General features: G+C 43.1%; 1 protein-coding gene and 1 pseudogene across 3 annotated transcripts in view; one reads left to right on the top strand and one right to left on the bottom strand.

Annotated features, from left to right (window-relative positions):
• Positions 1–4,364: 4,364 nt before the first annotated feature.
• The window catches only part of LOC308337654 (P2R1A-PPP2R2A-interacting phosphatase regulator 1-like), a 61,637-nt gene continuing 39,981 nt past the window's right edge, over positions 4,365–26,020 (bottom strand). For both annotated transcript variants that reach the window (XM_080795782.1, XM_080795781.1), the window contains exon 12: positions 4,365–4,928. In XM_080795782.1, coding sequence (XP_080651908.1) covers positions 4,901–4,928 — 28 coding nt within the window. In that variant the 3' untranslated portion in view covers positions 4,365–4,900. The remainder of the gene's footprint in view (positions 4,929–26,020) is intronic.
• LOC308336984 (ubiquitin-ribosomal protein eL40 fusion protein-like) lies at positions 15,779–16,377 on the top strand (annotated as a pseudogene). Its single transcript has 2 exons — positions 15,779–15,836; positions 16,038–16,377. The product of its transcript is annotated as a ubiquitin-ribosomal protein eL40 fusion protein-like (transcript).

The raw sequence follows: 26,020 nt of genomic DNA, 5'->3' as shown, positions 1-26,020 counted from the left end.
CTCTGATAAAGGGTTAGTATCCAGAATATCTAAAGAACTTATACAACTTAACGTCCCCAAGAAACAAAGAATCCAATTAAGAAATGAGAACAGATATTTCTCTGAAGAAGACATCCTGATGGCCAACAGACACATGAAAAGATCCTCAACATTACTGATCATCAGGGAAATGCAAATCATAGCTACAATGAGAGCACACAGGTCAGAATGGCTAAAATAAAAAACACAAGAAACAACAAGTGTTGGTGAGGATGTGAAGAAAAAGGAACCCCTGGGGTGCCTGGGTGGCTCAGTCATTAAGCATCTGCCTTCAGTTCAGATCATGATCCCCAGGGTCCTGGAATCGAGTCCCACATCCGCATCCAGTTCCTGGCTCTGCGGGAAGCCTGCTTCTCCCTCTCCCATGCCCCCTGCTTGTGTTCCCTCTCTTGCTGTCTCTCTCTCTCTCAAATAAATAAACAAAATCTTTTTTAAGAAAAGAAAAGAAAAAAAAAAAGGAACGCTCGTGCACTGTTCGTGGGAATGCAAACTTGGTGCAGCCACTCTGGAAAACAGTACGGAGGTTCCTCACAAAATTAAAAATAGAACTACCCTATAATATAGTAGTTGTATTTCTGGATATTTCCCCCCAAAATACAAAAACACTCATTCAAGGGGAATCTGTGCACCCCTGTGTTTATGGCAGCATTATTTACAGTAGCTACATTATGGAAGCGCCCTAAATACCCATTGAAAGACAAATGGATAAAGAAGAGGTGGTAGATATGTACAATGGAATATTACTCAGCCATAAAAAGAATGAAAGCTTGCCACTTGTAACCACATGGGTGGAGCTAGAGAGTGTAACGCTACGTGAGATAAGTCAGAGAAAGACAAATACCACGGGATTTCACTCATATGTGGACTTTAAGACAACAAATGAACAAAAAGAAAGAAAGAGAGAAAGAAAACAAATGAGCAAAGGGGAAAAGAGAGAGAGAGACAAAGCAAGAAACAGACTCTTAACTACGGAAAACAAACTGGTGGTTACCAGCGGGGCGGTGGGTAGGAGGCTGGGTGGACTAGGTGACGGGGACTAAAGCGTGTGCTTACCATGATGCACACGGAGTCGTGTATCGACTTGTTGAATCACTATACTGCATGCCTGAAACTCACATAACACCATATGTTAACTATACTGGAATGAAAATAAAACTTCATAAGAAATAAAAGTAACCATTTGAGTTACAAAAAAGCATGTTTTTCTAAACATTGAAGAACATTTTATTTTTTATGTTTTTAAAGATTTTATTTATTTGTTAGAGAGAGACAGTTGAGAGAGGGAATACAAGCAGGAGGAGTGGGAGAGGGAGAGGGAGAAGCAGAGTCCCAACTGAGCAGGGAGCCTGATGTGGGGCCTGATCCCAGGACCCTGGGATCATGATCCGAGCTGAAGGCAAATGCTTAACCCACTGAGCCACCCGGGAGCCCTAAAACAACATATTTTTTTAAGATTTTATTTATTTATTTGACAGAGATCACAAGTAGGCAGAGAGGCAGGCAGAGAGAGGGGGGGAGCAGGGTCCCTGCCAGGCAGAGACCATGATGTGGGGCGAGATCCCAGGAGCCTGGGATCATGACCTGAGCCGAAGGCAGAGGCTTTAACCCACTGAGCCACCCAGGCGCCCCTAAAGCAATGTTTTTAATACTGTATTTGAATGGTTTGATCACTACATTTTCCTTCTGAAACTCTTGCGAAGATGCTGCTACCGTGTTTATCTAAATGACCTCCTTTGTCAGGTTAGGAGGGCAGTCGTTAGTTATCCCTCTTTTGCAGATGAGGAAACTGAGGCCGGGAGGGTTGAAGTTACTTGCCTCCCAGCGGGAGGCCTCCCAGCGAGCAAGGGGCAGAGCCCCAAGCAGCCTCCCGACCATAAACTGGCCCCGTGGTCTATCCAGCTACCGCAGGTTAAAGAAATAGCCCAAGAGGAGCCACAGAAATTACCCCCTAGAAAACCAAAGCAGCTCAGCACCTGTCCGGATTCCTAACGCAGTTGGACATATGTTTTCACTTTGGACATTACCCATCACGCTCATAGGTTCTTTAGCGAAGGGGAAATCACTGGGCCGTAAGCAGCTGTATTCACCAGTCATACTGTGGGCCGCCAGCCTTCGGGCTGAAAGCTGCCACAGTGGGGCCCCAGAGCCATGGCACCTGGGGTGGGGCACACAGCTAGCTGTCCTCTCGCCTTCCCTCCCTCGCTGCTCATCCTTTCCTTCCCTAAGGAGAAGTGTGGAATGTTCTGGAAGGCAGGAGTTCCCACTCAGAACGTGGGGAGCGAGGGTACTGTTGGCCATACGTCAAGGAGGAGGAGGTATTCATTGGCTTGCAGTGTTTCCTGGGCCCCAATCAGGTGCCCTCCCTACCTCTACCTTTTGAAGTCATCTCTTCTAAAGGGCACATCCTAAGGGGTCTGAGTCTGGATTTGCGCATGTGCAGCTCTGGCGGTGGCTGGCGGGCGGGCGTGGGGGTGGGGGTAAAGAGCACAAGGTGCTCTTTGTGAAGAGCAAGTTCAGTTTGTGCAAAGTGGAAAGATTGCAAAACAGTCCTGGGAGAGGGGAGGGGGCAGGGGATCCAAATTAATCCTAGCCCACTGAACCCCCATGACTTGACTTCTGCTAGCCCCTTCTGGGGTTAGCATGAGTTTCTGACACGCCCAGGCTATGGAACGCCCGGCAAAGCTCTGACCCACCATGAGTGAGTCCTGGGGAGTTATTCACACCACCCCCCCATGACTAGTAGACATGATGGAGATAACACAGTCACAGTCCGATGGGAAATAAATTCCACACATGCACCCACTTGCATTTGAAAGGCTCCAACTGCTGGAGGCCAGACTGTTTAACCTATCTGGAAGGAAGGGATTTTTGGAATTTTCTATGAGCCTTCCAGGCCTCCTGCAACTCATCCCTCTCACTGGGTAAAAGAATAGAAAAAGGAGATGCTCATTTGGGATAGAATAGCGTGTGGGAAAATCAGCACATGAGCGTGGCTTTTGCAATATTTAATCTAAGGGTAAGAGTTTTGATAGTTATGTTTGTAGGAGGAAACGATGTCCTTGCTCTAAATATATCACATGCCTCAGGATCCTGGAGAAGGTTCTGGTTTGCATATTGTAGTGGCTGGATGGACACTTGGAAGGACTACAGAGGGAATTTGGGCACAGGGTGAGAAACTGGGCTGGAGAAGTCACTCCTTCGAGCCCGTGATTCTATGAAAGCTGGAGGTGCCAATTCATTTTGATAAGGGAACTGCAGTTTTTTTTTTAAAGATTTTACTTATTTATTTGTCAGAGAGAGTGAGCACAGGCAGACAGAGTGGCAGGCAGAGGCAGAGGGAGAAGCAGGCTCCCCGCTGAGCAAGGAGCCTGATGTGGGACTGGATCCCAGGATGCCAGGATCATGACCCGAGCCGAAGGCAGCCGCCCAACCAACTGAGCCACCCAGGTGTCCCGGGAACCGTAGTTTTTAAAGTACAGGATTATAGAGATGGGAGAACAAATTAACGGTTGCCAGAGGTTAGGGATGGCAGTGGGGGTGGGGGGCAGAGTGGGTGTGACTACAGAGAGATATACCAGGGAGATCTTTGCCGTGACAGAATAGTTTGTTGTTGTTTTTTTTTTTTACCTTGATTGTGGCGGTGGTCACACAAATCTATACATGTAATTAAAAATATGACTGTACACACATTGTACCTATGTCAGTTTTCTGGGCTTTCTATGGTACTACAATTACGTGTGATGTAATCAGTGCGGGAGATTAGGTGCAGGGCAACTTCTTGTGAATCTTTTTTTTTTTTCCTGTGAATCTATCCTTATTTCAAAGTAAAAAGTCTAAAAAATCCAGGCACAGTTCTGCATTTCTTTTATTTTTTAATTTTAAATTTATTTTTAGTTTTTAAAAGATTTTATTTATTTATTTTACAGAGAGAGAGAGAGACAGTGAGAGCAGGAATACAAGCAGGGGGAGTGGGAGAGGGAAAGCAGCCTTCCCTCCAAGCAGGGAGCCCAATGTGGGGCTCGATCCCATGACCCGGGGATCATGACCTGAGCCGATGGCAGATGCTTAATGAGTGAGCCACCCAGGTGCCCCTAAATTTTTTTTAAAAATTTATTTGTCAGAGAGAGAGAACAAGTAGGGAGAGCAGCAGGCAGAGGGAGAAGCAGGCTCCCCATGAGCAGGGAGCCCAATGTGGGGCTCGATCCCAGGATCCCAGGATTGTGACCTGAGCTGAAGGCAGACACTTAACCGCTTAACCCACTGAGCCACCCAGGCATCCCTCAGACATTTCTTTTAAGTGACCGCAAAGCTTTTTTTTTTTTTTTAAATCCCTGCAGTTGTTTTGAGTTGGACTTCAAGTTATGTGACCCTATTAGTTCCCACCTCCTTTTTTAGAAGAGAGAGGAGGTGAGGGTGAGAGAGAGGGAGAATCTTTTAAAGATTGTATTTATTTTATTTAACAGACACAGATCACAAGTAGGCAGAGAGACAGGCAGAGAGAGAGAGAGAAGCAGGCTCCCTGCTGAGCAGAGAGCCTGATGCGGGGCTCGATCCCAGGACCCTGGGATCATGACCTGAGCCGAAGGCAGAAGCTTTAACCCACGGAGCCACCCAGGCGCCCCCGCAAAGCTTTTAATTTATCCCATTTTTGTTTTTCAGAGAATCCTCCCCACATGTCCCCACCCCCAAACACGGTAACTGCTGAGAATGAGAACTACAGACTTAAGGAGAAACTTTTCTTTTTCATCACTGGTGGGAAACAAAGTCAGAGAATGAAGGTGCCCTCTTTTTTATTTTACAGATCTGATGTGTCAGATGGAGGCTCTTTGGTTGGCGAAGCCTCAAGCAGACTGAGAAGATTCTACGTCTGACTAGGCCAACTCTTCTCCCTGCCGTGGAAAAAAAAAAAAAGAAAAGCAGAAACACGTTAAATTCCTTTCATGCCTTCTACGTGAACAGAAGCATAAGGGTAGGAAAGGAGGGAGAGGGCAGGGCAGGGCAGTGGGGGGTCTGGTGGTTCTCAAATGAGAGGCTCTTCTCGGCTCAAAGGGAGCTGTGCTTCTGGGTTGAGAAACTGCCCCACGAGGTCAGGCACCGGGAAGAGAAATAGTTCAGCCAGCCTCAGAGACGGGGCAGTTTGAGTTGAAGGGGGACACGTGACCCAGCTTCTCCTCCCCACCTTCCCGAGTACACCAGAGGAGGAGCTGGACCAAGCCTGGGCCCTTCAGTGGGAAAAAGGTGGTTGTAATGGGCAGGTTCTACAGGAACGTGGCGTGGGGGCGCCTGCTGCACGCTGTCAGCTTCCTGACACACACTGGCTCCCAGAGGCCCCATCTCGGCCTTCTTAGATTCCATGCATTTCCCTGAAACTTTGCCCAAGCAACCAAATGCTTGACTGTATGCTGTCTCATCTTATTCTCTTATGTTGGGTCCCGGGCCTGCTGGGTTCAAATGCTAGTTCTACCACTTACTAGCTATGTGATCTTGGGCAAGTTGTCTTAACCTCTCGGCTCCTGGGTTTGCTCATCTGTTGAATACCCGCCTTACAGGGTTTGTCCAGGGTCTGGCACCTACTAGGTGCTTAGCAAGGGTCAACTTCTCTTTGTTCACTGTTTCCCATGGGGATGCCACATCGTTCACCAGACCGGAAGCTCCTGGAGAGAGCTTCCTTCTCTTCCCCACCCCCCACCCCCCACCTAGCATATGGTTGGGCACACAGCACACTGTTAATGAGTCCTTATTGGCTAGGCTGAATGGACCTTTCCTGGCTACCTCAGTGACGCTGATGGAGACCCAGAAATGGGTATAAGGGAATTATCAGTATTCTGTTTCAAAGATATGAAGGTAATATCCTGAATTCTTTACTTCCTTGATACATTGTTACAGTATAACAGTCTATGTGCTAAGGCCTGCCTTTAGTGTGCGAATATAATTTTATAATTTATATTTTAAAATATAAAAAAAATTTACGATTTTCAGACAATTATGTAGCTCAAGTAAAATTAAAGCCAATGCCTAAGTATCTTGACAAAATGGCATCTTGATCGGTTTATCAGGAGTGGAGCAGGAAAAGAAATCAACTAGACTGGCATACTCATTACCACAGAATTCAGAAGGTTCTTAAAGATAGCCAAAGCATCTGAAATTGACACAGTCACTTCTTTTTTATTTATTTATTTTTTAAATTTAATCTAATTTCTTTTCAGTGTAACAGAATTCACTGTTTATGCACCTAAACTCCATTGTCTCAGGACCACACCTCGGTCTGCAGTCATTTGTGAGGGACCGTGGAAAGAGGAATGGATCCAAACATGAACACCAGGGGTACCATCTCAGATTAAGTCATTCATTCACTCATTCAGGCAACAAATATTTACGGAGTGCCTGCCATGGGGGTAGGCTCTATGCTTCACAGACACGATCCTGCTCTGTGTGAAATTTACTGTCAGTCACTTCATTTCTCTGGGTCTCATGCTCCCCATCTGTCAAATGGTAACAAATCTATTCCTATAGCAATTATAAGAATTCTAGAAAGAAGTGCAGGGGCCAGAGCCTTGCAGACTGTTATTGTTCTCTGCTGCTGTCCTCTAGGTAATGGCCCCGAGAATAGCTTGCAATCATTTGAAAATTATGTCCAAACTCTATTTCAGGGGGGCTGAGTATGTTCTGTCTATCTCATTTTCCTTCCTTACATGTTGCCAAGCCAACCAAGCCCAGAGTGAGCAGGAGGGACAGAGAGATCTACGATAGTGGGCTGAAGCATTATAGTGAATAGCACTCCACTTCCTGTTCTCCAATGGGTCGGATTTCACATATGTTTCTTGTGATGGGTTCAGGTCCCCTCACCGCCCCCCCAACCACCCCCACAAGATATGTTGAAGCTCTAACCCTAGGTACCTGTGAATGTGACCTTATGGAAACAGGGTCTTTGCAGATGTAATCAAGTTAAGAGAGGTCATTAGGGTGGGCCCCGATCCAATATGACTGATGTCCCTAGAAGAGGGGAATTTGAACAGACGCAGACACAGAGAGACTGTCGTGTGAAGACACACACAGACACAGAAGGAAGACGGCTAGAGAAAGATGGAGGCAGAGATTAAAGCTGTGCAGCAACCAGCCAGGAAACCCCGGGGGCTACCAGAAGCTGGAAGAGGCAAGGAAGGATCCTGCCCTAGAGGCTTCCGAGGGAGCATGCCCCTGCCACACCTTGATTTCCAACTCTAGCTTCTGGAACTGAGGGCACGAATTTCTAATGTGTTAAGCCACCCCATTTGTGGTAATTTGTTACGGAAGCCCTAGGGAACAAACACAGGCCCCAAACAGAAACAGCTCCACCGTGGACTTCCCTCGGCCCTCCATGTGGTCATGGTGACTCTCCTTTTCTGTACGAGAACCCACGTGAAAATGATGCCTCGATCCCAGTGCCTAAAAATGTGGATCTCCAGCATGGCAGATCCACTGTTTTTCAAATAAGTCAGAATGGGAAGCAAGAATGCCCTCCACCTTTAGCTTCTCTGCTCCTAAGTTGGATGGAAAATAGTTAAGAGTAGGCAGCCATGGCTCCTATAGGCATGGGGTGACTAAGCAGGCCGCTGCTGTGGGCCCTCAGCATGGAGACCACCTTGGGAAGGCCATGGAGTCCATTCTGGGTCCTGATAAAGGCCAGTGGGCTTAGAGGAGAACTGACCTCATTTAAGGTTTCCAAGCACTGCCAGCTTGTCTTCACCTAGACTTCACTCTTGCAGCCAACCAGAGGCTGCTGTCCTAGCAAAGGAGGCATCCCTTCCGTAGGACAAATGAGCAACTCATTTAATCATTGCATAGGTGTTATTTTGAAAATTACTATCTGGCAACCACTATAGTGAGCATGAATTCAGGCAAGAGTCATTAATGGATCCTAAAACTGGAGAGTGAAAGTTTTATGAGAAATATGCTATTTATGTAGTCTCAAAGTATCTCCTCATACATTAGTTATTAAGTACAAAAAGAAAAGTCACATTTTTTTTTTTTTTAGAGAGCGAGGGGGTGGAGGAGCAGAGGGAGAGGGAGAGAGAGAATCAAGCAGATTCCACATCCAGCATGGGGCCCGATGCAGGGCTTGATCATGACCCTGAGATCATGACCTGAGCCAAAATCAAGAGTTGGACTCTTAACTGACAGAGCCACCCAGGCGCCCCATGAAACATCATACCTTTACGGCGGAAAAACATGGCGGGCATTTAACCAATTAATCCAAGTTAACATCACCAACAATCATAGGTGCCTTTTTATGTTTTGCTCATGCCAGAAATGTGCAACCTCTCATCATGAGGACACATCAGGCAAACCAAATGGGGGACATTCTTCAAAGTAACTGGCCTGTACTCTTCTAAAAGCTTGATGTCATGAAAGACAAAGAAAGGCTGGGGGCTGTTCTAGATTGAAGGACACTTGAGAGAATCAAGAGACATGACAACCAAATACAATGTGTGATCCTCGACTGCATCACGGACCAGAAGAGAAGTAGCTAGGAAGGACATTCTCGGGAAAATTAGCACAACTGGAATATGGCCTGTGTGGTGTATCCACGTTATATTTCTTGAATTTGCCAACCTATACATGTTTGTCTAACAGAATGTCTCGTTCTTAGGAAATACATGAAGTATTGGGGGCAAAGGAATATGATTCTGCAACTCAGTCTAAAGAGCTTCACACAAAAATGTGTGTGTGTGTGCACGTGCGTGCGCGTGCGCGCCTGTGTGTCTGTAGGGAGAATGGTCATTATAACAGGATGCTAACAACAGATGAATCTTGATAAAGGCCACGTGAAGGTTCTTGTTACTACTTTTGCATACAGTTTTCTATATGTTAAAAGTCTTAAAATTGTAAAAATGACATATTTTGAGCATTTAACCACGCGCCTGATGCTGTGCTGAGTGTGAGGTATTCAAGGGAGCGTGAGACACAGTCTTGATCCTTAACCCAGGAGCTCATCGTCTGGGATGGAAGCACATTCTGGTGTGCTAAAGGAAGCTGCGAGAGCGCAGGGAAGGCATGCTAAACCCAGGCTGCCTGGGGAATGGGGCCAGAATGGGCTGTGTCCAGAGGGGTAAAGGGGAGGCTTCAAGTGGGTGGAACTAATTCAGTCTGGGGTGCTGGTGGGCTATGCAAGCAGGGCTGAATGACAGACTGTGGGACATGGGGAAGATGCCCAGGCCTGCAGGCAGCAAGGGGAAGCCACCTGCTCCCTGAGGACAGACAAGGCATGGGTTGGCAGGTGTTGGGGGCCAGGCCAAAGTTACCATAGCTTCTGAGGTAACAGAAGGAATGCTGACATGAGCAAAACAACTTCAGGCTGAAAGGTTGAACACAAGTGTGCTTACTGATGGCACAGGGTGAACTTGGTGGGGCCATATACTGGATGTCCCGGAGACATCAGCCCCCAGATTGATAACTATACGTAACCGGGATAAGGGCATGGCCCCAAATTAGTTAGGAGGCCTAATAATAGACTGCGAGGCAGGAAGAGAATGTCAAGTGATCATAAGAAACTAAAGAAGTGATTTTTTGAGAACACGATGAGCTTCCCCAGCAATAAGGATAACGTGGTACCCAATTAACACGCAACCGGATGGGGAGAGGTTGTTGTTAACAGGAAAACTCCCGAGGACAGTACAGGGTCCTAGACTAAAGGGAACAAGGGAGGCAGCACTGCTCTTTCAGAAGGTGATGGGGAATGGGAATTTCCACTCAATTACAAGACACAAGGGCTGGGATGAGAAAGAATGTGGATATTCCTAGCAAGAGCCTGGTGGGAGCTCATTTGTTTTCCTTTCTTTGGAAAACCTTTATATTATGGAAAATTTACAAGAATAATGAGAACACTATTAGCTTAAACTGCACGAAAGGGCTGCGATGTGACCATTTTTGCCTTGCTAAAGGGGCTCATTCATGTTTCAGGTGAAAATGAACCTCCATATACCCATCACCCAGGCTCAGCAATTATTTCAATACACAGTCAATTTCACCGCAGCCAAATTCCCACCCATGACCCTGGCAAGCTCACTGGTTTGAAGTAAAACCTCTCTGGTGGGAGTTTTTGTTGTGTTTTTATTTGAATGATTTACTATCTAAAAAAAGAGCTCCAAATTACACATAGATATATGTATACCTGTATATAATGTTTTTAGTTAATTACTTTATTCCCTCAGTAAGTAATATACTCACATGGCTCAAAATTCAAAAGGCACGTCACATTGTACACCTTGAATATATACAATTCTTATTTGTCAATTATACTTCCATAAAGCAAAAAAAAAGAAGAAGAAGAAGAAGAAAGGAAAAAGCTATAAACAAAAGGACAAGTGAAAAGTTGCTTTCCAAACAGATCTTGTCACCCAGCCAACAGTTCTCCCTCCCCAGAGGCAGCCTATATGAACAGTTTTTTCTGTGTCCTTCGGGAGGTGTCTTATGCATGCGTTAGCAAAGAGACCGCGAACTATTCCCACTGTACCTGGCTTCTTCGACTGAATAAGAGAAACATCCCCCTTTTCTCAGCTACCCAGCATTCCCATTTTATGAGGCGCAGTTTATTCAACGAACGCATGCTGGCTGGACTTCCAGGCTGCTTCTGACCTGTGGCCATCCCAGACTTGATTCAACGGGGGCCACAATTGTCTCGCACCAAAGCAAGTAAGTATATCTGGATGAGAAACCCCTAAAAGCTGATCTGCCGGCTGAGAGGTAACGTGCATTTGCAATTTCGATGGATACTGCCAAGCTGTCCTCCATCAGCCAGGCTTATGCGAAAGCTCCCTTCACCCTGCTATCCGCACGCTTTCCCGCCACGCTTCCCGCTTCCTCCCAGGGCTCTGTAGGGGAGGTTTCAACATCTCAGACTCAGAAACAGCCCCCTGACCTCGGCTTCCTACTGGTCTCCCTCTACCCTCTCAGGCCCCCAGGGCCACCAGGCTGTCCTTCCTCCCTTCTCCTTTCCCAGATGCCATCAGGAGCCTGCTGGCATGTCTTCCTCCTTCCAAGTCGGGCCCATGAGCAGGCACTTAGCCATGCTAGCATTGACCGCTGGACTCACTCTCCCAGTGACCTTCTGCAGCACCTGCTCTGCCAATCCCCAGCCCTGTGAAAACCCCACCGTCCATCCTCTCCACCCCCCACTCCGCGGCTGCTAGCTTTTGCTGGAGAAGGTCATGAAGTTGGCTCTGCTACAAAGCCAGGCCAGCCAGCCTCCACGGGGCCCCGAGGGCTGCAAGGCAATCCTTTTATATATCTGTATCAAATTTCTCCCAGTGATTGTTCCAAATCCTCTCCCTCTCCTCAGATCCCCTATCCATACCCCTCCACCTGACCCCTCAGTAGGGGGCCAGCTTTGGATTTCAGTGATAGGACCCAGGTCATGGGGCAGGAACTCCCTCCCTTCTCCCTCTTCCCCTCGCCCTTCCCCGCTCTCTGCCTTTCTCCCACCCCTCAGCCTCATGGGGATGAGAGACTTCCTCCTCAAGGTTGCCTCTTCCACTGGTGCCGTCCACACTAGGTTCTCCTGCTCTCTCCTGCACTTGGTTCCAGGAGCCATTCTCTTTCCCTTGGGGTAAGCTCCCCCTTCCCACTGGTGTTCCTCCTCTCAGTCTAGAAACACTTCCCACAAATCTGTGTCGCTGCTCTACACTACCACCAAACTTGTAAAATGTAGTCATCTTTAAAATTACACAAGTAATTCCTGTCTCTCAGCGGCACTTCCTCCTTCCGAGTCAGCCCCCAAATTTAACACAAAAATCAGAAAATTATAAGCAGATAGAAAAGAAAAGCCACCCACAATCACATCAGCCTACTGTTACTATTTTGATATATTTCTTTCCAAGCTTTTTATACGTACATCTATACATTTATGTATCTATATGTACTTTTTAAAGATTTTATTTATTTTTCAGAGAGAGAGAGCGCAAGCACGAGCAGAGGGGAGGGACAGAGGGAGAAGCAGGATCTCCGCTGAGCAAGGAGCCCGATGTGGGACTCATCCCAGGACTCCAGGGTCATGACCTGAGCCAAAGGCAGACGCTTAACCGACTGAGCTACCCAGGCGCCCCCATATGTATTTTTCCTTACAAAAGTGGATCATAGTGTACACGTTGTTTGTCATAATACATTTCAGACATCTCAGCTTTGCTACTTATTAGCTGTCTGACCCTGGACTAAGTAAATTCACTTCCCTGAATCCATTTCCTCCTGTGTAAAATAAGGATTATTATAGTAGCTACCTCGCAGGGCTGTAATGAGGATTAAATGAGATAAAAATATATAAAAACACTTATCACAGTGCCTGAATTAATGCTAGCTATGACGATCATCCCACATCAATAAATATAGCGCCACATAATAATTTAATGAGTTCTGTCAGTGCTGTGTCTAATAGGAGTGAAGAAAGCACCACAATGAGTCACCAACACACATTCATTTGGCATATGAGCAAGTGTATCTGTTGGATAAACTCTGACAAGCAGAATTACTCATTCAAAGGCTACGCACATCTATAATTCTGATAGATGGTGCCAAATTGCCCTCCAGCACGTGGGAGTTACTGTGATTTCTCAAACTTAACTCTGATTGATGGATATCGAGGGTGTCTCAAATTTTTCACGGATACAAACTCAGACTGTGACGAACATTCTTATAACCAAATCTTTGCATAGATCCATGATCATTTATTCAGGGTGGAGGCAAGAGTGTAAGTAAATGCACAGAGATGGGGGAGAAAATGGTAATGCTCAGGACACTGCTGGCATCAGTGACATACAGAGAGAATGACAAGAGGCAAGGCTGGAAAACAGAGTGGGACCAGATTATAAAGGATGGCCAATGCAATGGTCATTCAGTCTGTCGGTCATCAAGCATCTGCCTTTGGCTCAGGTCATGATCCCAGGGTCCTAGGATGGAGTCCCACATTGGGTTCCCTGCTCGGCGGGGAGTCTGCTTCTCCCTCTCACACTCCCCCTGCTTGTGTTCCCTCTCTTGCTGTGTGTCTCTCTCAAATAAATAAATAAAATCTTAAAAAAGATTAAAATTGTGCGCTTTGGATTTGCCAGGTAGCTGAGTGAATTGCACACAGCAGATAAGTCTGTTTCTACAATAACTCCATGCTACAGGTGCCACTATTGTCCCCAGGGTGAAACTTGGACACCACATAACCCTCCCAAGTCTCAGCTTGCTCCTAAACAAATGGCGACAATAATGGGGATAAGGGAGAGAAGGCCCATGGCTTCTGTCCACTCTTCGTTGTGCTGGGGGAGCGCTGGAGAGGGGGCAGGAAAGGGACGGAAGCTCCCAGCTACATCATCCCCTGACCACTGCCCCCCCAAATTCCAACGACTAATGTTAGAACTAAATTAATGCTTTAAAATACAAACAACCCTCCCTGGGGTTAAATTTACTGGTCACCTTAAATTTTCTGTGAAGAACTTTAATCAGAATGTCCCCATTGATTTCAGGCTTGCTAGGATGGGAGGTTTCCTTTTTCATTTCCATGTAGTTAATGTACAGTGTGGTATTAGTTTCAGATATACAAGACAGTGACTCAACACTTCCATACATCACTCTGTGATAAATATGTAAATTATATCTCAATAAAGTTGATTTTATGAGTTACTGTAAATGGAAAACTCTTAAAAAAAAGTTGAAGACTTTTGGGGCACCTGGGTGGCTCAGTGGGTTAAAACCTCTGCCTTTGGCTCAGGTCATGAGCCCCGAGTCCTGGGATCGAGCCCCGCATTGAGCCCTGCATCGAGCTCTCTGCTCGGCGGGGAGCCTGCTTCTCTCTCACTCTCTGCCTGCCTCTCTGCCCACCTGTGATCTCTGTCTGTCAAATAAATAAATAAAATCTTTTTAAAAAATAGTTGAAGACTTTTAAAAATATTTTTCTGATTTTTAATTTATTTTTTAAGTTCTTTAAATAATTTCTATGCCCAATGTGGGGCTCAAACTCACAACAAGATCGAGAGTCACATCTCGGGGCACCTGGGTGGCTCAGTGGGTTAAAGCCTCTGCCTTTGGCTCAGGTTATGATCCCAGGGTCCTGGGATCGAGCCCCACATCGGGCTCTCTGCTCAGCAGGGAGCCTGCTTCTCTCTCTCTCTCCACCTGCCTCTCTGCCTACTTGTGATCTCTCTCTCTCTCTCTGTGTCAAATAAATAAATAAAATCTTTTAAAAAAAAGAGAGAGAGAGAGCCACATCGCTACCGAACTGAGCCAGCGAGGTACCCCCAAAAGTTGAAGATTTAAAGTTATTTTTAGCAAGTATACGTATTAAACATCCTGTGTAAACTGTGCACCAAGACACAGTCCCTACAATGGGGGAAACTATTCTCTTAAAAAAAAACAGTGTGGAGGTTCTTCAAAAAATTAAAAATAGTGTCTTTTGGTGCTGGGAAAATTGGACAGCTATGTGTAGAAGAATGAAACTCGACCATTCTCTTACACCATACACAAAGGTAAACTTGAAATGGATAAAAGACCTCAACGTGAGGCAGGAATCCATCAGAATCCTAGAAGAGAACATAGGCAATAACCTCTTCAACATTGGCCACCGCAACTTCTTTCAAGACATGTCTCCAAAGGCAAAGGAAACAAAAGTGAAAACGAATTTTTGGGACTTCATCAAGATCAAAAGCTTCTGCACAGCAAAGGAAACAGTCAACAAAACAAGAGGCAACACACAGAATGGGAGAAGATATTCGCAAATGACACTATGGACAAAGGGGTGATATCCAAGATCTATAAAGAATTCCTCAAACTCAACACACACAAAACAGATAATCATGTCAAAAAATGGGCAGAAGACATGAACAGACACTTCTCCAAAGAAGACATACAAATGGCTAACAGACAGATGAAAAAATGTTCATCATCATTAGCCATCAAGGAGATTCAAATCAAAACCACATTGAGATACCACCTTACACCAGTTAGAATGGCCCAAATCAGCAAGACAGTAAACAACATGTGTTGGAGAGGATGTGGACAAAGGAGAACCCTCTTATACTGTTGGTGGGAATGCAAGGTGGTACAGCCACTTTGGAAAATAGTGTGGAGATTCCTCAAAAAATTAAAAATAGCGCAACTCTATGACCCAGCAATTGCACTCCTGGGTATCTACCCTAAAGATACAGATGTAGTGAAAAGAATCTTCATAGTAGCAATGTCCATAATAGCCAAACTGTGTAAAGAGCCAAGACGCCCTTTAATAGATGAATGGATAAAGAAGATATGGTTCATATACACAATGGAGTATTACTCAGCCATCAGAAAGGATGAATACCCAACTTTTGCATCAACATGGATGGGACTGGAGGGGATTATGCTGAGTGAAATAAGTCAAGCAGAGAAAGTCTATTATCATATGGTCTCACTTATTTATGGAACATAAGGAATAGCATGGAGGACATTAGGAGAAGAAAAGGAAAAGTGATGGGGGAAGATATTGGAGGGGATGACAAACCATGAGAGACTGTGGACTTTGAGAAACAAACTGGGGGGTTGTGGGGGGGGGATGGGTGAGCACAGTGATGGGTATTAAGGAGGGCACAGATTGCACGGAGCACTGGGTGTTATACACAAACAATGAATCATAGAACACTACATGAAAAACTAATGATGTACCGTATGATGACTAACATAACACAGTAAAAAAAAAATGAAACACACAGCATGAAGTGGCTGAGTGGGGCAGTGGCAGCAGCCTTGTGGATCAGTGATGCAGATCTTTGCAAAGACTCTGATAGGCAAGATGGTCACCCTCGAGGCTGAGCCCAGTGACATCATTTTTTAAAAAAAAGATTTTATTTATTTGTCAGAGAGAGAGAGTGAGTGTGCATGCACAAGCTGGGGGAGCGGCAGGCAGAGGGAGAAGCAGGTTCCCTGCTGAGCAAGGAGACTGAGGCGGAACTCAATCCCAGGATCCCGGGATTATGACCCGAGCTGAAGGCAGATGCTCAGCCAACTGAGCCACCGAGGTGCCCCGCCCAGGGACATCATTAAGAATGTCAAAGCCAAAATCCAAGACAAGGATGGCATCCCGCCTGACCAGCAGCATCTGACTTTTGCGGGCAAACAGCTGGAGGATGGCCACACTCTCTTGGGCTGTAATATCTGGAAAGAGTTCACCCTGCACTTGGTGCTTCACCTGTGGGGTGGCATCATCCGGCCTTCCCTCCACCAGCTGGCTCAGAAGGAACAACTGTGACAAGGTGATCTGCCCTGAGTGTTATTCTCATCTGCACCCCAGTGCTATCAACAGCCGCCAAGAAAAAGTGAGGCCACACCAACGACCTGCGCTGCATGAAGGTCAAATAAGGCCCCTCTGCTGGCTTAGTTTGCCTGCAGGCCAGCCTCTTGCCCAAGCATCAAGGCCCTGTGGCCTCAATAAAGCTTGACTTCCATTGCCTGGAGCAGTGAAACAAACCAGCCAACAAATGAAACAACCGAGCACACAGGCACAGGTGCATGGTGGAAGGCACTGGACTGATGCTGTTTGGGGATGGTATATACAGTTTACCAGGATCTTTTCAATAGTGCCTGCCACGTGGGAGGCATGGCACCAGGGTTAAAAGGCAAGGGATTCATTAGGCTGGAAAGAAGACCAATGTGTAGACTAGGTTGGTCAGGGATCTGGGATCAAATCAAGGCCAAGAAATGATATTCCACATCACCACGAATCCTGGCTTGTCACTGTCATCTTGTTAGGGGACTCTCAAGAGAGACGATGCAGCTTGACCTTGTCCAAAAACTGGAACCAACGATTGGGGAAAAGAGTAGAAAATGGTATAGGACAAGAGGTTCTTCAATTCCTTGGCCAGACTGCAGGGATTCTCTTGCTGCCCCCATCAGCATGAAAGCGCTTCTCATACTCCTTTCAGTGCTTGATAAAAAGTTCTACTAAACTTTTTAATAAATGCCAAAGACTGGGTAAGGAACTGATCTGGAATATTTTATTCATCTATATAGCTTAGAAATTAAAAGATGGGAAAATAGCTAATTCGGTATCTCTCATACATAATCTTATGATAGGATTCTGAGTACAGTCACACTGAACTGGGAAGCATTCGGAAATTACTTTTTTAATTAGAGAAATCGATTATCACAGTTTTTAAGGAACCAATCATGAGATGGGAAAAGAAACACGTGGAGTGTTGTGGTCATTTCTGGGTACCACACTTGAAGGATATTGACAAACTGGAAAATGTTCAGAAGCCAATGGCGAGGATGGTACGAGGTCTAGAAACCATCTCATAAAGACTAGAATGGAAACCTAGAGGAGAAAGATGGTATTTGGCTCTTGCCAAATATCTGGTGATGGACATTTGGGTTGTTGCCACCTTTTGGCTATTGTGAATAATGCTGCAAGGAACATTAGCATACAAGTATCTGTTTGAGTGCTGGTTTTCAAGGAGTGGAAATCTTGGATCATATAATAATTCTATGTTTAATATTTTGAGGAACTGCCAAATAGTTTTCCACAGTCACTGCATGATTTGACATTCTAACCAGCAATGCACAAGAGTCCTATTTCTCCACATCTTCACCAATACTTGTTACTAGGGGCTGGATTTTGTTTATTTTGCGGCATTCCCTGTGACAAATTGGGACCAAATGATGGAAGGTAGATTTCAGTTCATTATCAGCAAGCATTTTTGAATGAGCAGTACTTTCTGATAGTTGAAAGGCCCTTTGACTCTCCTTCAGTGAAAGTTCAAACAGAAGTAAGCAAAGAGTCCAATAAGAGCGGTAAGGAGTCCTGATCCTCTCATCCCCTCCCTTGTATAATTAATAGCTGCAGTTAGGTTTCTAAAATATACTTATTTTAACTTCTATTATTTCTTGGTTATATAAGTAACCAATATTCCATGTGGAAAAATATGAAAATACAGACAAGCAAAGAGAAAAATAAATGAAAACAAAATCATCCATCTTCTCACCACCCAGAGACTTAAGCATTTTGGCATCCAGCCTCACAAACCTTTTTCTGTTATATATCCATATAAAATACATACATATACTTTTTAAAAACAAAAATGAAATCCCATTAATCACACTGCTTTTTTACTTTACAATATAGTATAAACATCCTTCCATGTCAAGTGATATATGACCATGTCATCACTCTTAATGGGTGCACAGATTTCCATGGAATGAATGTACTGTAATTTGTTTAACCCAGTGTTTTCCAAAGGGTCTACATAACATAAATCTTACAAGATGACCCTCAAAAACAAGAACGTAACTTAAACAGTTTAAAAATGCTTCATACCGTATCTCTTTATCTCTTTCGTTGGGCTGTCACAGTGTTAAAGAAATGATTTTAAATGATTTTCCTAAACGTACTTGACCACAGACTCCTCATGGCCTTCCCCTTCTTTCATTCTTCAGGACACTTACTTATTCACATTTTATAAAACACCCTGAGGAATGATGGCTTAACTCATACTTTAGTGTTAAATACTAGGGTTTTTGTTCTTTTACACAGAACTTGCCATTCTAAACACTTTTAAGTATGCAATTCTGTGGCATTGATTACATTAACAATGTGCAACCATTCCCACTATCTAATTCCAAAACTTTTTCATCATCCCAAGCAGAAACTTTAAACATTATGAGTAACTCTCCAGGGGCCCCTGGGTGGCTCAGTGGGTTAAAGCCTCTGCCTTCGGCTCAGGTTATGATCCCAGGCTCCTGGGATCAAGCCCCGCATCAGGCTCTCTGATCGGCATGGAGCCTGCTTCCCTTCCTCTCTCTCTACCTGACTCTCTGCCTATTTGCGATCTCTGTTTGCCAAATAAATAAATAAAATCTTTTTAAAAAATTAAAAAAAAGAATAACTCTCCATTCCTCCTCCCACCCGCCCCTAGTAACCTGTAATCTGTTCTATCTCTATGAATTTGTCTATTTTAAATATCTCATGTAAGTTGAGTCATGTAATATTTGTCCTTTTGCGTCTGGCTTATTTCACTTAGCATAATGTTTTCAAGTTTCATCCATGTGGTAGTATGTACCAGAACATCATTCCTTTTTATAGCTAAACAACATCCCATTGTATGTATCGAACACATTTTCATCCATTTATCTTGTGATGGACACTTGGGTTGTTGCCACCTTTTGGCTATTGTGAATAATGCCACAAGGAACACTAGCATACCAGTGTCTGAGGCCTAGTTTTCAAGTAGAATTGCTGGGTCTTATGACGACTATATGTTATCACAGACCTTAATACTTTGCGGATGTTTAATATATTTTATGTGTTTAATGTTTAATATTTTGAGGAACTGCCAAGTGTTTTCCATTGTCACTGCATCATTTTACATTCCAAACAGCAATGTATAAGGGTCCTCTATTTCTCCACATCTGCACGAATACTTGTTCCTCTCTTTTTTATTCTAGCCAACCTGGTGGGTATGACAGGATCTCTCTCTATGGTTTTGATCTGCATGTCCCTAAGGACTTAAGAAGTGGAACATCTTTTCATGGGCTTATTGGCCATATGTATATTTTCTTTGGAGACACGTCTATTCATAAAGTTGTTGGCCCATATTTTAGTTGGGTTCTCTGTCTTTTTGTGGCTGAGTTGTAAGACTTCTTTATATACTCTAGATTAAACTCCTCAGATACGATTTACAAATATTTTTTGTCACTCTATAGGATATCTTTTTCACTGTCTTGTTAATGTCCTTTCATGCACACAAGTTCTTAATTTTGATCAAGTTCCACTTATCTATTTTCTTTTGTTGCTCATGTTTTTAGTGACATAGCTAAGAATCCACCGCCAAATCCAAGGTCATAAAGATTTACCCCTGTTTTCTTCCTAAGAACTTAATGGTTTTAGCTCTTAATGTTTAGGTTGTTGATCTATTTTGAGTTAATTTTTTGTATATGGTGTGAGGTAGGAGTCCAACTTCATTATCTGGCATGTGGATATTCAGTCACTCCAGCACCATCTGTTAAAAACATTACATTTTTCACACCTACAAATAACATTACAGTAAACATCCTTTTCAACCTGTTCCATATTTTTCCCTAAGAAAAATTTCTAGAAGAACTGCTATATCAAAAGATATGCACATTTTGAAGGCCTGTGGTACATCCTACCAAACTCCCTCCAGAAAGGACATTAAGAACATACCACAGGGAATTCAAACACCAGTTTCACCAAATTCTCAACAGCCATGTGTACTACAAACAAATTTTAAATCTCTGCTAATCAATGTGGCATGGGAATGTATTCTAATTAAAGTTTAAGAGAGTTTCAGCTGAACTTGCCTTAACAGCCCTAACATGCTAGCCTCAGCACCTTCCTTTCCAAAGGCTTCACACTTATGAAAAGATTATCTAAGAATAGGACTCGATGTAAACCACTGCAGAGTTTAATATAAGTCTAGTTAAGCAAGGAAACTAAACCTCCCCTCTCATAAGAGTGGGGTTAGAAATGGAAAGTATAATTAGGTTCCTCCACGGGATAGTGTAATTTCAAAATATTTCCTTCCTCAGCACAAAGTCACAAACCAGCCGTTTGCGACTTTCAAGTGTGTCCTTTTTTTTGTTTGTGTTCAGGGGAGAGTTACCAAGCACAAGAGCCAGGCCATGAAACCAACTAAACTGAAGTTAGAGGGTTTTTCTTAGAGCCATAAAATGACTATCAAGGAAAAAGAAAAACGATTTTGCTGGTAGTCTGTTTTCGTACTAGTCGAGCACTTCTGAATGTGAATTGTGCCTGAGTTTTTACAGTTGATGTAGCTTTTTTTGCCCTGTCTCTTTTGCTTCTCTGAAACAAACATACCAAGTGTATCTTTATTTTGTTTTGTCTCAAGCTGTAGTTATTAGAAAGAAAATTTTATGGTGAGTGCTTTGTCAGTGGGAACTTGTTATTAATATGGAAATCCTGAGAGGATCATTTATCCACACAAAACAAGAAACCAGGGGGAAATTAGCTTTCCACATTTCATCATAAAGCATGCATAATTCATAGAAGAGAGGAAACTATTGATGAGGCTGAACAAAATGAGTTTCTTGTTGCCAGAAAGAATAAAAATATTAGGCATAAAGCTCTCTAATTTCCTAAATATTTTCTTAAAGCTTTCTCAAGCTTAATGCCATCATGACTTTCACTGTTACAGTAGCAAAGATGAAGGCAGATGCTTTTACAGAATCAATAAAATTTTAAGAGGCAGAAAGGAGCTTGTAAAATACCTAGTTCGACTCTATTTTACTTATTGGAAATCTGAAGTCCAGATCGGTGCAGCGACTTTTCGAAAGTCACAGAGAGTGAGTGACCAGAGCTGGAGCCACGGGTCAGGTCTCCTGACTCTTGCACTCATAATGTTGTCTGGGCATTCCCTTAAAAGGCTGACATAAGTAGCTGTGTCACCAGTTTACTTTGCTGTCACTGATGCCACAGAGATCTCCAATCATATATCTATATCTATATCTATATCTTATTGGTCAGTTTACAGAATTCAGTTAATGTATTAATTTTGTTCTTAATTTAGCACATTTCTTCTGAGAGGCCATGGTCATTAAGTCTCCCACTATTAAGAAAGTTGAGCAAGTTTCCAAGATTCCAATATGACAGATGACTCTTTCCACCCATATATTATAGACATTTTTTAAAAAGATTTTTAAAATGTATTTATTTGTCAGACAGAGATTACAAGTAGGCAGAGAGGCAGGCAGAGAGAGAGAAAGGGAAGCAGGCTCCCTACTGAGCAGAGAGCCTGACGCGGGACTCGATCCCAGGACCCTGGGATCATGACCCGAGCCGAAGGCAGAGACTTTAACCCACTGAGCCACCCAGGCGCCCCTATTATACACATTTTTAAAAAGCAATCTCATTGACTCTTGGGTTAAGAACCTCATCGGAAGAAATCTGTGAGATATCATGGAATTTAAGGGAAACAAAGCTACCTTTTTTGCCAGAGTATTTATTGTTCTTTCGCCTTTTCTAAATGCACAGTTTCAACTATCTGACAGGGAAGCCTACCTATATGATAGATTTTTCAAGCTCAACTTTTAAGATCTAAAATATTTAAAAACACTTGAGGCAAACTGTAATTAGTTTTCTCCATAGATATCCAAAGTACCATACATGCATTTTCATCATGGATATTTATATATAGTTGCTTCTAGGTGAATTTTAAAAATTCATTTAGGAGATGAGATTAAATATATCCTGTGGTGGGGGTAGTAATAATTCAAGGAGCGGGACAAAGATTAATGCCAAATTAGAATCTTAACTCATCTGCTTTTAATAGCTCATTTGATTTGCCTTGGTTCTAAAGATCCAATGAAACAGGCCACCTAGATACAAATTCCCACCCCATCCCCCCCTTTTAACATAAGAGCTTTCTGATAGTGAGAGCTGACCAACAGCAGAATGAACAGTTGTGTGAGCAAAGCTCATTCATTACTACTGAAAATTTCAAACTAAGGCTAAAAGATCATTTGTCTGGAATTCTTAAAAGGATTTCTGCATTGAGAGGTAGCCTAAAAGGCTTCTAAAATCTTATCATTCCAATACTGTCCTTCTCTCCTACTTTCATAGTGCAAAGGTCCTTCCACATGTGTATCTGTAGTCATCTTATCTTAGACTGCCTGGTCTCAGTATTATTTTTGTACTTATCCTGCTTGAAGAGAGGGATGGTATTTTACTCATCTTCCTGTATTTTACAATTTTAAGTATAATTTCCTGTACATAGAAAGTATTCATTAGACACTTAATTGAATATAATTGAAATTAGGAGCTTGATTGGTTGATTTACTTATTATAAATCCTCAGAACCATATTCTTTTCCCTGACCTGAGAATCTTATTACTACAGTGAGTCTTTGTGTTAGGATAAATCTGCAGTGCTGCTCTCTTTTTTTTTAAAGATTTTATTTATTTATTTTTCAGAGAGAGAGTGAGAGAGAGCACAAGCAGGGGGAGAGAAAGGCAGAGGGAGAAGCAGACTCCCTGCTGAGCAAGGAGCCCAATGCAGGACTTGATCCCAGGACCCTGGGATCATAACCTGAGCCAAAGGCAGACACTTTACTGACTAGCCACCCAGATGTCCCATGGAGTGCTGCTCTTTTATAACATTATGAGTAACATAGGAATATTTGATTGAACATGAATACATAATAAGGCTTAAAAATGATGCTTTGAAAATATTTTAAAAATATACTTCCACTTTCATTTATCCTTTTATTGATAATGTGAAAACTAGCTTATCTGTCTATAAACAAAAATTTATATTTATAAATAAGCATATTTTTATAATATATAGGAAGACATACCAATGCTATGTTCAATACGGTCACCTCTTGTTCTCATATATTTTTAAATGGGTTATAAGATAGATGATTTGAAAAACTAACTTAAGAAAAATGGAACAAGTAAAATAAAAATCCCCAACGTATTCTGCTGTGGGTTAAATTGTTGATTAAATTGTGGGTTAAAATGATGTTGAAGTCCTAACCCCCAGTATCTGCAAATGTGACTTTAGATGGAAACGGGGTCTTCGCAGATGTAATCAAGTTAACATGAAGTCATACTGGAGTAGCCTGGGCCCTGAATCCAGTGACCAGTGTCTTTGTAATAACCACATGAGAACACAGGAACACAGGGAAAAGCCTATACGATGACAGAGACAGAGACTGGAGTGATATGCCTGCAAGACATATCAATGTCTGGCACCTGCCAGAAGCTACGAGAGAGAAATGAATAAATTCTGCCTCAGAGCCGCCAGAAGGAACCTACTCTGATGACACCTTGATCTTGGACTTGTAGCCTCCAGAACTGTGAGATTATCTACTTTGTTTAGGCTACCCAGTTTGTGGTACTTCGTTATGGCAGTCCTGGGAAACTAATACTTGTCTTTTTCTGTGAAAACTGACATGACGACACCTTGGCAAGTATAGGATGACAAAATATAGTCTTACCATAACTAAAAGTAATCAGCCACCCTGATAGGTGTGAGGTGATACCTCGTTTTGATTTCTATTTCCCTGCCCAGCAACTGTACTACTAGGTATTACCCAGAGGATACAAAAATACTGATTCGAAGGGGCACATGCACCCTGATGTTTACAGCAGTATTATCAACAATAGCCAAACTATAGGAAGAGCCAAAATGTCCATCAACTGATGAATGGATAAAGAAGATGTAGCATATATATATAATGGAATATTACTCAACCATTTGCGATGACAAGGGTATATTATGCTAAGTAAAATAAGTTAATCAGAGAAAGACAAATACCGTACAATGTCACTTACATGTAGAATTTAAGAAACAAAACAACTGAACACTAAGGGGAAACGAAAGAGAGACACAAACCATAAAACAGACTCTTAACTACAGAAAACAAACTGAGGGTTGGTGGAGAGGAGGTGGGCAGGGGATGGGCTAAACGGATAATGGGCATTAAGGGGGGCACATGTTGTGATGAGCACTGGGTGTTGTATGTAAGTGATGAGTCACTAAATTCTACTCCTGAAATTAATGTTACACTGTATGTTAACTAGAATTTAAATAAAAACTTGAAACAACAACAGAAGAGAAAAAAAATCAACCACAAAAAATATCATGTAAAAGTTAGAACTACTTTGGTCTGAAAACCACTTAAGATATGAAAAATCATTTAAGAAACAGATCCTCCCAATACAAAAGCTCAAAAGGCAACAGATCGGAAAACCAACTACAAAATCCTTGATTCTGAGCATATTATAGTAAGTTGTGGCATCCTGGAATACAACTAAAACAACAAAAATTAATCAAATAGGGCGAAAGGAATTGTCTGAGTTGAAAGAGATGCGTTCAGATTGTCAAGATTATCAAGATTTATTGAATAAAAGCTCTTTATGGGATGCCTGGCTGGCTCAGTTGGTTAAGCGTCTGCCTTCAGCTCAGGTCATGATCCCAGGGTCCTGGGATCGACTCCCGAATCGGGCTTCATGCTCAGCAGAGAGTCTGCTTCTCCCTCTGCCTGCCGCTCCCCCACTTCTGCATGCACTCTCTCTTTCTGACAAATGAATAAAATCTTTAAAAAATAAAAAAATAAAATAAAAGCTCTTTATACAACTGATTAGTAGTCCCACCCATGCTGTTCACCTTCTCTACCCTTGGTCTTTGTACCTGAATATTTCGCAAATCTTTTTTTTTTTTTCCATTTTGCCCAAGTGTCAATGATACATGAGGACACCGTCTGTCACTGACCTACAGTTCCAGCAAGGAACATCGCTGCAGTCCCACCTCAGCCCATGAGATCCCCTGTATATGTTCACAGTTGGTCCAGGAAGGGTCTGGCAAGTATAGAAGCTGAGTTACAAAGGCAATATTGATAGTTCACTTGTCCTTGGCCAATTTGTAGAATCCTGTCCCACTTTCAGAGACTATCATGATCCCAGTCATTTCATAAATATTCATTTATTCATAGGTGAACAAAATCTCCCCCCACATATCTAGCTATGCTAATCAGTTCCACTGGGGTCACTGTCAAACAATGCTCTCTCTCTTTTTTTAAGATTTTATTTATTTATTTATTTGAGAGAGAGGGTGCATGAGCGAGCAAGAGAGACTGCAGGAGCACCAGCAGAGGGAGAGGGAAAAGCAGGCTCCCCGCTTGGGCTTGTTCCTAGCACCCTGGGATCATAGCCTGAGCTGAAGGCAGAGGCTTAACCCACTGAGCCACCCAGGCGCCCCTGTCAAACAATTCTTGATACAACAGTCTTTTCTCATGTGGGGCATACTTACATCCAATTTTCCTCATTCTGATTATTTCTAATGACAAGGAAAAACTTTTTATAAATATTTTAGATAACAATTCCTATTTCATTAGCTAAGGAAATTTAAACTAATTCTGAACTTCATGAGGATGCATTTCTATTTTTCAAAATGCTACTGCTATCCTCAATTACTTAAAGCACTCACTTTAGATTTTAAATTTTTAACATAATTTTTCTTATTTGG

The sequence above is a fragment of the Martes martes genome (genome assembly GCF_963455335.1).
Source record: "Martes martes genome assembly, chromosome: X".
In the NCBI taxonomy this organism is placed as follows: domain Eukaryota; kingdom Metazoa; phylum Chordata; class Mammalia; order Carnivora; family Mustelidae; genus Martes; species Martes martes.
The sequence above is the reverse complement of the archived record's forward strand: the minus strand, read 5'-3'. Positions and strand labels throughout refer to the sequence as shown.